This window comes from Melospiza melodia, chromosome 15 (genome assembly GCF_035770615.1).
Source record: "Melospiza melodia melodia isolate bMelMel2 chromosome 15, bMelMel2.pri, whole genome shotgun sequence".
NCBI lineage: Eukaryota > Metazoa > Chordata > Aves > Passeriformes > Passerellidae > Melospiza > Melospiza melodia.
This window is the reverse complement of record NC_086208.1, coordinates 1,576,012-1,591,402: the sequence shown is the minus strand read 5'-3', so window position 1 is coordinate 1,591,402 and position 15,391 is coordinate 1,576,012. Positions and strand designations below refer to the sequence as shown.

General features: G+C 41.0%; 1 protein-coding gene across 4 annotated transcripts in view; it reads right to left on the bottom strand.

The window, feature by feature from the left end:
* TLN2 (talin 2) overlaps positions 1 to 15,391 on the bottom strand; it is a 143,606-nt gene that overhangs the window by 78,703 nt on the left and 49,512 nt on the right. For 2 of the 4 annotated variants that reach the window (XM_063169271.1, XM_063169272.1), the window contains 6 exons: positions 11,812 to 11,981; positions 7,495 to 7,592; positions 5,702 to 5,831; positions 4,284 to 4,436; positions 2,880 to 3,022; positions 1,325 to 1,452 (listed from right to left, as the gene is read on the bottom strand). In XM_063169271.1, the coding sequence (XP_063025341.1) occupies positions 1,325 to 1,452; positions 2,880 to 3,022; positions 4,284 to 4,436; positions 5,702 to 5,831; positions 7,495 to 7,592; positions 11,812 to 11,947 (788 nt within the window). In that variant the 5' untranslated portion in view covers positions 11,948 to 11,981. Of the gene's footprint in view, positions 1 to 1,231; positions 1,453 to 2,879; positions 3,023 to 4,283; positions 4,437 to 5,701; positions 5,832 to 7,494; positions 7,593 to 11,811; positions 11,982 to 15,391 lie in introns of those variants that run through there. The other 2 variants (XM_063169273.1, XM_063169274.1) reach the window with 2 other exon arrangements.

Genomic DNA, 15,391 nt, shown 5'->3' with positions numbered 1-15,391 from the left:
CTGAATGCTGTCCAGCAGTTTGCAAAAGCCATTGGTGAAGCTTGTGGGAAATTACTGCTTTAAAAATTAAAAGCAACTATTTCAGGGAACACCTAACTCTTGAAATCATTACCATGGCACAACATGAGCTTATCATGACATGATACCCCAATGGTTTGCTGCAGGAATACTCCTCAGTGAGTGCAGAGGGAAGGGAACAATAAGCAGACAATGGACAAATCCCAGAGCAAGATTGTTGTGTAGCTGGTCACAGTTCTGGGAAATAAAACCCAAATGTACACTGAAGCTCTTACACTGGGGCCCTGTAATTCTTAGACATCAGTATTTCTAATAGGAAAGATTCATGGGCCAATCAGGAGCAGACAGACAGTAAAAGGAAAAGCTGATTATTAATTGGAACTGAAGGATGTTTATTTGCATATCTGAACTGCTGCTCCAGGAATAGGCTTCAGAAGTCAAGTGTTTCAGACAACCAGAGCTGCAGCACTGCCCATTCCACAGCAAGACACCAGCTCAGAGTGCTCCCCTGAGACACCACAAACCCCAAAGAGGCTCACAAAGGGAGGCTGAGGCAGCACTGAGCACTCTGCCAGTGGAACAGGACAGAAACCAAACACACACCCATTGCTGTGTGCCTCCAACTAAGGGATTTATGAGCCTCGTGTAGGCTTGGTGGAGTGGGCAGTAAATAGCTCTCTTGTACCTTCCTACATTGCCTTCCTCAAACTTCAGCCCTTGGTTAATCCTACTGCAGGTAAGCCAATCAGAATATCCAAATCAGCAGAAAAATGGGACATCTAAATGTCAGTCAAACTCAACTTGCCCTCCTGATAGCAGTAAATTGTCACAATAAAGATGAAAGGATGAGCCACTTGTGAGCAGGACTTCTGTCCATGCCTGAAACAAAGAGCACAGTCCTGGAATTCCATTCATACAATATCATGAGAGGCTGAATCTGACCAAGTGATTAATGCCACTAAAAAGTTTGAAAATTTAATTTCTACACACATGAGTATTCACTTTATTCAAATGACAAAACTTCTTCCCACTCTTGTACTTTCCTGGTACTAAGAGTGTATTTAACTGGCACTCTGGGAGGAGCCAGTGTCCTTATCAGTGCTGTCTGATAAGCCATTGCCAAAGGTGCCCTCATCAGCTGAGGCTGCTGATTTGTGCAATAAAGCTCCTTTCACCTGGAGATTGCTATTGAAAATACACTGAATCTGATTACCTCTGCTTGGAGTAATAAAATGTGCTTAATCTGTGACAACTCAACATTAGTTACACTTGAGGTCACCCAAAGTTAGAAGTTAGAAGTGTTTACTCTAAAAATCCAGGTTTATGTTTGTGTTCTACATGAGGTCCAAACTGGATCTGTGCTTGAAAGCCTCCGAATTCACAAGCCTTCTCAAAGGAGACAGGATGGGAGCCATTCAGAATGTCATCACGAGCCTGCAGGGGACAAACAAAGATGTGTCAGAGACACCCAAACTGCTAAACCCATCTCCAATTCCTTGAAAGCTCCAATACAGCCAGCAACACACCCTTTTCCACCTGAATGTCTTTGTTATTCCATTCTGGATGTGAATGTGACTAATAAAACAAGGGGCTAGGTTATTTCATGGTGAGTATCTATGGAGACTTACTGAATTTATGATTGTATCAGCTTTGATCAAAAAAAGAGTTTGACAGTCATTTCCTGTGTATATGTGTAAATAAAACACAACCTGCACAGACACTTCTGTGTATGTACACACACATTTACAGATGCATGTGAGTGCAAACACACACACTGAAAAGCTTTCACCCCACTGCCTCATCTAAGAGGGAGAGAGATCATAATTAGGAAGTAAAAACAAAATTACTGTTACAGATATGGCAATAGGACAGGCCCACAGCATTTTTATTCCCTCTGTGTAAATTTGGTGTTCATTGAAGATGACAGATTTTATAGCTCTGGCAGTAGAAGCTCACCTACCCAAAGACAAAGCAATGACAAAGCATTATCAGCACACACTGTCACACCAGCCTGGATTAAATATTTCAGTGGCAGGAGAACAGCTCAGTGTGATGGTCTTCTAAAGTACTTCAAAGAGGTACTGCTGTTCTACAAGCAATAGAACAGCCTTACCTTCTGCCTCAGATTTTTAAAATGTAACTTATAGCAATATCAAGTATAACAACAGCACATTCCATCAAACTTTTATTTTTTTTTTCTTTGAAAAAACACCCAAAAACTTTAACAACGAATTTAAAGCCTACTTTTTTTTTTAGACTGAATTGCAGGCAACTGCAATGGCACCTTCAGTTAAATACTATCTTCTGCATAAAGCTCCTGGCTTGGCTAAGGCATGCACAGTTCCTCTGAGAGTTTAGGAAACCTGTCTGGATGGAATCCTACTGTGTTACATGACATGGTCCCTTCTGATGGAAAGCCTGCCTGCCTTGTGTGCTGCTGGGCAGAAGATTAGAAAGGAGTCTCACTGATCAGGCAGAAGAGAAAAAGACCTGAGAAACAGAAAGCTGTTCACAAGACTGGCCTGAGGTTCAACATGACACAGAGAGCACCATCCAGAGAAGAGAACAGGGAGAAGAACTTTTAGCAACTTGGGACTAAAGACATGTACCAGTTTTAAGGAAGCAGGATGTGTAAGCCAGTGGATTTTTGGCTCAGCGTCCATTACTGGGTTCAAAGCATTGGATTAAAAAAAAAATCAGCAAAGCCTCTGTACTATCATGTGTTTTTGGAGGGCTAGACAAAAGAGCAAAACTAAAGCACATCCAGAACTGGAATTCTAGAAGATGGAGTATTTCAGCAGTGTATTTTTTCTAATTAACCTCCATGTGGGTTTCCTCAGACAAGGTAGAAAGTACTGTACCTGAACATAGAGCAAATTAAGCTGAACAGGATCTCTGGAATCTACATTCTGGTCTGAATAGAAGAACTTTCGCCTCAAGAGCAGCGTTTCATTCTCATCCACGCCCTGCTCGCGGAAGGTGCGGCTGTGATCCAGCCAGTTCACTGCAACAGAGACACAGCCAGGACACTGTGAAACCCATGGGATAGTGGGCATTTCCACTGGGGGAACTGGGATCCAGCCAGTTCAACAGAGACACAGCCAGGACACTGTGAAACCCATGGGATAATGGGCATTTCCACTGGGGGAACTGGGATCCAGCCAGTTCACTGCAACAGAGACACAGCCAGGACACTGTGAAACCCATGGGATAGTGGGCATTTCCACTGGGGGAACTGGGATCCAGCCAGTTCAACAGAGACACAGCCAGGACACTGTGAAACCCATGGGATAATGGGCATTTCCACTGGGGGAACTGGGATCCAGCCAGTTCAACAGAGACACAGCCAGGACACTGTGAAATCCACACTGCTGCACTGTCACAGCCTTTGTCAAACCCATGGGATAGTTGGCATTTCCATTGTGGGGGAACTGGGATCCAACCAATTCAACAAGAGCCATGCACATTGTAAAACCCACACAGCCCTTGTGAAATTCATGGGATAATGGGCATTTCCACTGTGGGGGAAAACTCCACAAGAAATGTTACTTTCATTTCTGGGGCTGGGCATGAGTGCTGAAGGTTTGCTACAAATGAGAACTGTAAAACAGCACTGCTGAGAAACAAGGATATACTACAGCATAAACATTGTTAATATTGAAGAAACAACTACAGTCATGTTTTACTGGTAAATTTGTATCTTTAAAGCTTCACAACAAAACAAGTTTACCACATTTTACCTCTAAAACATATGATTTGTTTACCTTTCTTATCCCCGAACACAATTTTAAAACATCTTCCTGTCACTTACAGTTAACCTTAGTGTCTTATAGTAAAACAGAAAACACAGTTATCATGACTTAGCACACAAACCAAATCAAATACTCTCTTAATTCTTTGGCAAATTTCACTTACAGTTAAAACTTATACTTTCAAACACAAAGCTACCTTTTAAATGCTTTCAGTAGGCATCAATTATTAAATATCCAACTTCAATGAAGGGAGAAAAATAACCCTTCCCACTGAAGCTGGAATAGCCTTACCAAACATATACCAAAATGCACCTCAAAACACCTGCTAACTCTCAAACTTACTCATTCACTTAATTTTAAAAGTACTTGATTGCAGACAGCACTACATAAAAAAGGGTTGCAAAACACAGCCAGGAACCAGCTGAAACACACTGAATGGCCACTGCATGGCTTCTCTGCAACATGATGTGGAAAGATATTAATCCAGCAATTACCCTGGAACACAATACTCACAATCATCATCTGTATGAAGCTTTGCCTTGAGTTTTTCCATTTTTCTTTCATCACGTAGCAGGGTCCTGTCTTTCTTAAGTGTTCCTGTACTCTCCTCTTTCTTCTCTTCGATGCTCTCCTGGATTAATGAATATTCCTCATAATTTGTTATTCCTGGAATTATAAATAAATCCAATATCTGACCTCATCTTTCCAATATATGAGTTCTTTGTCATATGCTGCATCTGCCACTTTCAGAAAGGTATTAAGTATAAGGTATTTTTTTCTGCTGCCTACCCAAGAGAAGCTGCCAGTTTAAAAACATGATGGAAAGTAAAATAATTGTAAATTCAAAAATGGGGACAGGCTATAGCAAATTTCCATTCATGGATGCCTACAATTGCTTCCTGAGGACTGAGTAATTTCAGCTTGCCTGTGATGTAAAAGAAATGTGGCAGAGCCAACTGAGGAACAGAAACCATGTGAAATTCATTATTTTTTTTGTTTAAAGTGTTATGACTCAACTCTTCCTGTGAATTTTATATGAAACTGAATCAAAAATCAGTTCAAAACATTTAGCATATATGCTAAGTTGTTCCAATTTCTTTGTTCTGTTTGATTTTTCTGTACTGTTTAGGAAAGCATGTTTATGATATACCAGACAGCAAATTAAATGCTCACCTACATGACCACATTCATGAAAACAAATCAAACCAGTTTTTGAGGTAAATTAGTTACAGCACATGAGAATCCAACATACAAAACCTCAAAGCTGAAATACATGATTCCCTTTCCAAGTAAAGTAATGTAAATCAAATTAAGGCTGCTTGAGCTCTAAATGAGATTTTAAGCAGTTTTAAGACTTAAATCAATCCATGTTGGATGCATACTTATAGTACATGTATTAAATACAAATTTGTTTTAAAAAATGTCTACTTAGCTACATATTGAGACAGACTATAAGCAATATCACACATTTTTGACCAGCTGCTCTGGATGGCTTCCGTGTGTATTTTTATAAATGATACAATTCTGTGATCAACTCAATCATAACAACACAAAGTCCTAAGCTTGGGCACGTTTCAAGGTCAGCAATGTTCCTCTTTTATCCAATTAACACTGAGTATAAATTCAGTTCTAAACCCTTATCTCATAGCAAGAATAAATGTAATGTACAACAAAAAATTGGTACCTGTACTGTTGGATAACTTTGTGCCTTCAACTGCTAAATCCTGAAGTCTAAGGATACAGCTGACTCTCTACAGACTTTGATATAACCTGGACAACAGGTTTCAAGTAAGTGTTTGGTAAGTAGTAACTTAAAACAAATGTAAATTTTTCACATGTATGCTGATTTCTAGCCACATAACATCCTAACAATCAAAATTTAAATATGACAGAAGAAAAAATTCTTAAGCATGTGGGTCCTAAAACCTTACCTATCCTGCTGCAAATGGTAACCAGCAATTCACCCACTGTTTTAGAGTCATCCACCATGACTGTTTTCACTGAACCATCCAGCATCCGGATTTTCTGAGGTCTCTGTTTCTTTTTGTACTCCAATATATCCTAGGAAGTAAACACAACTGTTTCTAAATGCTTCTAGAAGCCACCACAAGCCAAAGCACTACCTTAGATGCCTAAAACAGGATTCCCTCCCCACCCTCCAAGCTGGATTTTTTCCTTTGTGACACTACAGGCAAAGGTACTCATTTAATAAACTTGAGCAGTGACTGCTTTTAGATCTGGCAATGTCATTTTTCAAGGATTGTTCCTGTGCTGTGCCATGTACTCCAGCATTTCAGAAGGACTGCAGTGCTGTGGCTGCAGCAAGCTGGCCAGAACAGGAGCCAGTGGGACCTCACCACCTCCAGGACACAAGAAACCACCTCTAACACAAGGTCACATCAAATACAGAGGATATAACCAAAGTTACTTTCAGCTCCCTGTTAATCGTTCTCTGAAGACACTGCTGACCACAGCAGCTCACAGTCACAACCTGAGGGCAGGAGCAAACTGAGCTCTGAGGCACAGCAAGGAAAGGAGCAGGGCAAGTTCAGAACAGCCTCAGACCCTCCCAGCCCTCCAAATGCTGAACATTCTTCTGGCTGAATATTCTTCTTGTTTAGGAAACAAGATCTCTAAAAATATAGAAACAAGAGCCTTGCACCATACCCATTCTGAGCATGTAGTAACTGCACCATACCCCATTCCCCAGCATGTAGTAACTGCACCATACCCATTCTGAGCATGTAGTAACTGCACCATACCCATTCTGAGCATGGAGTAACTGCACCATACCCATTCTGAGCATGTAGTAACTGCACCATACCCATTCCTCAGCATGTAGTAACTGCACCATACCCAATCTGAGCATGTAGTAACTGCACCATACCCCATTCCTCAGCATGTAGTAACTGCACCATACCCCATTCCTCAGCATGTAGTAACTGCACCATACCCATTCCTCAGCATGTAGTAACTGCACCATACCCATTCTGAGCATGTAGTAACTGCACCATACCCATTCTGAGCATGTAGTAACTCCACCATACCCCATTTCTGAGCATGTAGTAACTGCACCATACCCCATTTCTGAGCATGTAGTAACTGCACCATACCCATTCTGAGCATGTAGTAACTGCACCATACCCATCCTGAGCATGTAGTAACTGCACCATACCCCATTCCTCAGCATGTAGTAACTCCACCATACCCCATTTCTGAGCATGTAGTAACTGCACCATACCCCATTTCTGAGCATGTAGTAACTGCACCATACCCATTCTGAGCATGTAGTAACTGCACCATACCCATCCTGAGCATGTAGTAACTGCACCATATCCATCCTGAGCATGTAGTAACTGCACCATACCCCATTCCTCAGCATGTAGTAACTGCACCATACCCCATTTCCCAGCATGTAGTAACTGCACCATACCCATCCTGAGCATGTAGTAACTGCACCATACCCCATTCCTCAGCATGTAGTAACTGCACCATACCCCATTCCTCAGCATGTAGTAACTGCACCATACCCCATTCCTCAGCATGTAGTAACTGCACCATACCCATTTCCCAGCATGTAGTAACTGCACCATACCCATTCTGAGCATGTAGTAACTGCACCATACCCCATTCCTCAGCATGTAGTAACTGCACCATACCCCATTCCTCAGCATGTAGTAACTGCACCATACCCATTCCTCAGCATGTAGTAACTGCACCATACCCCATTCCTCAGCATGTAGTAATCCAGGGTCCTGCCAGCCTCCAGCCAGATCCCTTTCCGGGGGTCATCATCTGACAAGAACAATCCATAGTCAGAGGCTGTGGGACAGAACAGACAGAGACACATTGAAAAATATCAAACCTAAGAAAGCCAACATGGTTTAATTCAGGGCTAATCAGATTCAGGGTTAAGCCTACATTACACTCACCTTCCAGTCTTAGTAAACTTGGATTGAATATTTTTCTGTGCTTCATGAAAAATTCAGTTTAGCAGCGGATAGCAGGGTACATTAGGCTTTACAGAAGGCTTGGAAAAAAGCCTCACTGTGTCATCACATCCTCACATGTCACATCTTCTGTGTATTATATTTATAACTACTTTTTTTGAGACAACCTGTTTTAAATGCTCACAGGTCCTGCTTTGGAATTGACTAACCAAAAATACACGCAAGTTTGGCCTTAACCACAGTGTACTATTTCAGGCAGCAGCTCTATTTTCAAAACACAGTTTGCTTTCAACCCTCCACAAAATGAGTTTATAATAAACTTGGGAATCTTTTGGGTAGATGATTCAGGTTTAGCTGTTTAAAAATATACAAGACTTCTAGAATTATATCCATGGCAAACACAGCAAAAACTTGTATCTTTTGAATGTCAGTTGATTCTTTCAGAAGTAAATGATAAAATTTTCATTGACACACAAACCCAGGCTTAGGTTTAAAAGACTGAACTCCAGATACACAAAATGAGGCATCATGACTGTTAATTTAAGGCCTAAACTCCAGATATATCAACTGAGGCATCATGACTGTTAATTTGAGGCCTATCCATATGCATGAAGAACCAGTGCAGATTCCACTTCACAAACAACCAACCATTCAGCAGCTGAGCCTGCTCTGTTGGCAGCTCTGCAGGTTAAGCTAATTCCCTTTCTCATGGCCAGCAGTGCAGAGCCACCTACAGCAGCTCTGGGCCCCACCTTGTTACTGTCAGCCACGTGTCAGGACCCTTTGGACAGAAAGCCATGTAAAAACACCTACAATTTTTGGATAATATTTCATTCTTAAATACCATGCATAGCAATAGTTTACATTTAACAGCATTTACCTTGAACACGTGATTATTTATGCAATTATACAAAAGACCTTAAACATAACTGACAGAAGTGCAACTGACTTACAGAGACCCAATTTAAAAGGGAGAATCCTTCCATAAACAACTAAGTGAGATGAAAAACTTTCCCTGCTGGCCTTAATTAAAAACTCCCCTGAAAGGTCAAGTGATCTGTCCATACAGGGATATTTATGATACAGATTCAATACATAACCACTTCTGTAAGATTTGAGAATCTCTGCCTATAAATAGGTTGTGACCTTTCGAAGCAGACCAAGTGCCCAGAGCACAGCAGCACCAGGGAAGCACAGAGTGCTCTGACACTCGTTGGTGCTGCCTGCACCTGGAAATGAAACAGCAGGAGCTGTGCAAGTGCACATGGAAATCGTGGCCAGCTTTGTGCTGGGACCAGGCTGTGGGAGAGTGAAATGAATGTGCACAGCTGACAGCCATAAGGACATTTTTTTATTGTGAACATCCAGTTTGTCAACTGCACAGCTGTCTCCTGAACTAGCAGGCAAACACACACTTTAACACCACCAAGAAAGGGAAAGGATGTGTTGGAAACATTCCTGTTCATCACTCAATCTTTCAGTGAAGACTCCAAGTGCACTGCAATCATAAGCAAAGGAAAAGCCCTACTATAAAATCTGAGAATTCCTTGGCTTTTCTCTGAGGTTCATGATGTTCAGGGATATTTATCACTCAGCTTCTCCAAATTCAACAGCTGTCTACAATCACTGCCTTGAGAGACCAGCATGGTAAAAATGCACAACTTTTATCTGAAAATTGAAGCTCTGGGACTAGACTTCCAAAGGACTCCTGCAAAGTACAGCAAAATTCTCAGTCATAGTAATAAAGTCCATTACTAATAAGTTTTCCTAACAATACTTTTGAAAATGGCTGTAAAGTTTGAGAGCTTAAGCCTCAATAAACAACCTGCTTTAAGAATTACATTCTGGTGGCATTATATACAATGCAGCACCAAAGAGCTTTGAAGTATCTGAATTTTTTTACAACTTTGGTTGTGTTAAAACCAGATCTTTTGTCCATGGTGTTTACCAGTCTATATTTACCTAATTTGCTCAATAGGTACAGAGAGTTACATTTGATTAACATGTAGCACTGTGGTAACTATGATATGCACAGCAGGGTGATTTTAGTTATTAACCAGTTTCAAACATTTCTCTTTGCACATTTTGGAGGTACCAAGCCATTCTTTTGAAATTCGTGTCACTGCTTCCTTTGCTGAGGCATAAAATAACTCTGCACAGATTTTCTTAGAACACATTGCCAGAAACATTGCTTTAAGTAGGCAATACCAAACAAAAAATGCTCTTCAAGCAGGAGAGCAATTTCTCACCTTTAAGGCAAACCAGATATTTATTTAAGAAATCTAAAAACATCCATTGTAGGAAAACCTTTGTCAGGACAAAAGGAAGAAATATAACTGTCAAGGCCCAAAACATTCCTCTGACTGCCCTAGAAGACTCAAAACCCTACCAAAGAGTTCAAAGGGTTGTGCCCACCCGGGGATGCCAATCTTGGGTTTGTGTTGCTGAAATGGCTTTTGAGGTATTAAAGAGTTGGCTTGTTTTTTTTTTAGTTTTGTGACTGAAGAAGAAGTCAAGATTTTTAAGCTTTGGTTTTTAAAGTTGTTTATATTTTTATTTAATACATTCTGGTTTTGACTTGTTGAGGTTTGTTTAGCAGATTGGGTTGAGGCACACTGACTGCTTTAGGGGTGGTGTTAGTTTTTTATACTAGAAACTATGTGTACTTTATTTAGAATAACTTTTTAATACTTATTTATGTTAGACAGTTTGTCATTAATGTAGAAGTGTCACTATTACAGCAGAAGATGGAGGACAAGAAGAAGAAAGGATATGTTTAGATTTTTTTATTTTGCTTTTTGAACTTCTATTTTTAAAACTTTAAAATTTTACTTTTTCACTTTGTGACAAGTTAGCTATCATTTTACTTAAACTATTGTGGCTTGTAAATCTTCACATAAAGTTGGTAATTGTTTCTATGGGTTAAAATTAAAGGTGCAGGTGTCTTTGACTTTGTGCTAAGGTCCTTGAGCTCTTTGCTAGGGTTTTGAGTCTTCCAGGGCAGTCAGAGGAATGTTTTGAGTTTTGACAACAACTTTTGGTCCCTTAAAATCTGTTTGCACTTGTTTCCTTTCACTCCAGAACCCTACAACTTAAATTAAAAAAAAACCAAAAAAAAAACCAAAAAAAAACAAACCAAAATCTCCTGTCACGGACATATTTGATGAAAAATCCTTTTGCTACGATCTTTTTCTCCTGAGAAGCTGAGAGGCCTCAGAAATGAAATGCAAACATTGATTATCTGCTGCTGTGGAATGCAACAGGTGCATCTGTGATTGGTCTCATGTGGTTGTTTCTAATTAATGGCCAATCACAGTCAGCTGGCTCGGACTGTCTGGTCAGTCATAGGATTTTATTATCATTCCATTCTTTTCTACTCCTTGCTAGCCTTTTGATGAAATCATTTCTTCTCTTCTTTTAGTACTGTTTTAATATATCATTTTCTTTTAATATAATATATATCACAGAATCACAGAAGTTCAAGGCTGGAAGAGACCTATAAGATCATCAAGTCCAGCCCATGTTCTAACTGTTCAACTAGATCATGGCAGCAAGTGCCACATCCAGTCTTTTTTTGAATTCTTCGAGGGATGATGACTCTACCACCTCACTGGGTAAATGATTCCAGTATCTGACCACTCTTTCTGTAAAATACTTCCTTCTTAATTCTAACTTGCATCTCGCCTGACGCAGCTTGAGACTGTGTCCTCTTGTTCTGTCTGTTGTCGCCCGGAGAAAGAGGCCGACCCCAGCTCACCACAGGCACCCTTCAGGAGAGGCCGACCCCCAGCTCACCACAGCCACTCTTTCAGGAAGCTGTAGAGAGCGATGAGGTCGCCCCTGAGTCTCCTTTTCTCTAGGCTAAACAACCCCAGCTCCCTCAGTCGCTCATAAAATAGTAAATCTGCCTTCTGAAACGTGGAGTCAAGATTCTCATCTTTCCCCGTGTTCAGGGCTGCCTGCAAATTCGACACTCTCCAGCACAAGAAATAAACGGAGAAACAGGACAAACACCAAAACCCCCTCTCGGGGTTGGTGCCCGTTTCCAATTCAGTGGAAGAGGAGCGGGCAGGGGGAAGAGGGGAGCTCACCCTGGCCTGTCTGCGCCTCGGGCACGCGCTCGCGGATGACGCGGCAGGCGTCGTACACGGCCGTGGAGGGCTCGAACTGCATCGTCTTCACCACATTGCACTGCCGCACGCAGATCTTCAGCGACAGGGCCACCATGGCGCCCGGCCTCTGCAAGCCCCTACTGAAGCACCTGAAAAAGGAGGAGCGGTGTTGTGGCTTAGTTTGTCGTTTAATGCTTTGATATAATCAGCTTTTCATTAAACGAGTGAAACTAGTTCAGTAAAATTGCATTTAGTCAATTGCACTTCTATATAAAGGCTCGTTAGGATCATTAAGGTAGAAACTGGCCAAAACACGTATTTTTCTTGGTGTAATGGAAATTCATTTTTCAAAAACTTGTGGACGCATACTAAATGTTCATACATTCTTTGAGAAAGGTTAAAATGGTGCATAAAAAGCCAACACACTTACTGGGTATATTGGCAACATATTTACTTTTTCTTATATATCTTTTTCTCTCCACACATTTTTATTAGATCATCTAGACCAGCTTGTAACCAACAGCTTAAAATAACTACTTCATCAAAAGTAGGATTTTCTTAGCACGTAACTTCTCCTCCCTGAAGATTCTGAAATGTGCAATATAGTGCTGTGGTTTTTCTCAAGTCTCCACATAGACCTGCTAGATGTTTTTAGCCTGTTGCACAGCGACAGAAAGCTTCGAGAATGAGTTATTTTTCATTTCAGCTATATTTAAAAACTACACCAAATCTGACAGCATTTTTTTACAGAAACAGGAAGCTACAGATGCTTTTTGTATTGTTTCATGTTGTAGATAGTCTGGGTTTTGTCTCCAGTGTCTTCCCTTGCTGTTTTAACAGTCCAAACCACTCTTCCATCACTAGACTTTCCACAACCATCTCCAAGAACTCTTCAGAACTTAAATCCATTCTCCATAAATACAGAATGCACTAGAATGCCCAAAAAATTTCTGCATAAACTGATGTGTGTGTTTTTAAATAGGACTTTCCTAGGGGATCCTAGTGACTAACCTGAAGAGCTAGGAGCTTGTTTTCCTCAAGCTCAGGGGCCTGAATTTACTCTTCATGTGAACCACATCCCTCAGAGCTGCCAGTCCAGCCTGCCTCCAAACTCAGCATCCCTGCTGGTCCCAGGACAGCATCACCCTGAAGGGATGTTTATCCCCTGCTGTACAAGTTCCCTCTCTGCACTGCCCAGGCTCCCAGTGCTGCTTCTCCAGCAGCTGCAGGGGTGGCTGGAGTGCCCCAGCAGGACCAGCACTGTGTCAGTGGCTCCCCTGCAGCAAACACCCACCACGAGGTTCTCCTTTGTTTCCTCACACTCTGATTTTTATCCACAGGCCTTCAACCTGCTCACAGCCCTTCTTCAGATCCAGCTCTTGGCAGCCTCTTCTTCTCCTGATGTGAAGGGAGCTTCACTCCTGCCCCTTCTCAAGTGCCAGAAGTCACTGAGAGTGACACCCTAGCCATGGATTCATCTCAGCAGCTTTCAGTGAAGGCAACAGGGCCACGGCTTCCTAGCAGCAAGGTGTACTCTGTTAGTGTGACACAATGCTCTACTGGCTACTTCAAAAACAAGCAGGGGTCCTGTGTCTTAGAAAATCTTCTTTTTAAAGGACATTGTTTAGGTTTTCAGCTTTTTAGTATTTTTACTTTGTGATGGTGCACCCCATAAACCATAAACATGCATGTCAGAAAGAACATCACAAGGCAGCCTAGCAGAGTGCCTTGCATTGTAAAATGATGCATGCCCGTGCTGTCCCTGCCAGATGCTCATTTAATCCATTCTGACAAAGCTCCATAAAATGGGAGTCCACAGCATCCACAGCTAAGCTGCTCCACTTTTGTTTTTCTTTTTGCTATTTCTACATTTTGGATGCTTCTCCCTCATACAAGTTTTCAACTTAGGCTCTCCATGCTGCAGAAGAATGTTTTGTCCCTTCCCTATATAATATATACAAATTTATCCCTGATATCTTTAATGCACTTATGCAAGTTGGGAATCTGTTACTGTCTCCTCTCACCACCACTCCTATTTTTTTTTCCAGGGTCAAATTCAACTCAAAGAAGGAAGGACCTAAATATATCAGTGGTCTGGTTTCCTTCAGCTCAGGGTTCTTGGTCTCAGAGACACCAAAGGATGCTTCATCTGAAACAGAGCTCATGACTGATCAGCTTCCTCCAATAGAATGTTCTCAAACTCAAGAGAAAGGTTTTTATTTGCCTCCTCCAGATTATCCTCAGGCTCTAAATCTCTCCATTTGGCTTTCAGTAATAAATGGGATAGGCAGTTTCCATCTCCTGGGTAACAGCCAGAACGGGACAGCTGTTCTTTCTCAAAAGATCTAAGAACTTGGTCAAGAAAAAGGGCTGAGATCACAGAGAAAACCAAGGGGGAAATATCTTCCACATTCCCTTTATCTTCTATACATTGATTCACATCATTTAAATATTTCTCTGTGCAAGCAATGGACTCTCTGTGCCCCCAGAATCACTCTGTCTGTGGAATGGCTGACCAAAACTTAAAAGGATTCTGAAAATTAAGAAAATTTTAAATGGAACAGCTTGCTTCGTACTGTGAGTAATAAAGTAGGAAATTTCTAAATCACACTGTGACTAATCTGTGCTTGTAAGGTGGGAGACTGGAATAATAAATTATGAATCTGACAGCTTTCGGAGGAATAGCAGCAGCTTTGAGCTCTTAAAAAAGCCACAGAGCATAACTCAGAGAAGCCAGAGCCTGCAGATACATATCAGAGTGTGCATGTCAAAGCCTTGAGCTGAACCATCACAGGGCTCACATTCTGGAAAATCTGAACAAAACAGAATTCTAAGCAGTGCTTGAATGAAGATGAGCAGCCTTGGTGTGCTCTCAGAGATACCTCACCAACAAAGCACACAAGCACAAGGATTTCAAACACATATCATCCAAGATAATAAGATATAAAGCAATGAGATATCATCCCAAGATGTTATCAAGGACTGAACAGTAAAGCAAGAATGAGGCAGCAATAAGGTTGTTAAAAGTAACTTCAGGGGGAGGAACGTGTGCCTCTGGGTTAAGGGGTGATTACACAGCGAAACAATCTGAACACTAATTACCAAAAAAAAGTTACTTGATGAAACACTTTTATATATATATAAATATATTAGGTCTATTATTATATATAAAAATATATTATGTCTATTATTATATATAAAAATATATTAAGTCTACTATTACATATAAAATGATATTAAGTCTGTTGTATTTTATGAAATAAATCTGTAACTTGCCTACTGCAAGTCACAAACTAATATTTTGAACAAAAGCTCCAACATATTTGTTTGAGAAATGTTCCCAAATTAACAGGAAGAAAGTTGATGCCAAAACACCCCCACCCTTCATTTCCACTGGAAATTAATTTAAAATTGCTTTTACTCCTGGTGTCATTCAAGAGGAGCAAAACAGAACTAACCAACATCTAGTAGGACTGCCAAAGCTGAGTAACAAATGAATTTATTCCTATCCTACTGCACCTCTTCCTCCATCAGCTCCAGCAGTAATTTCTGGAAGGGT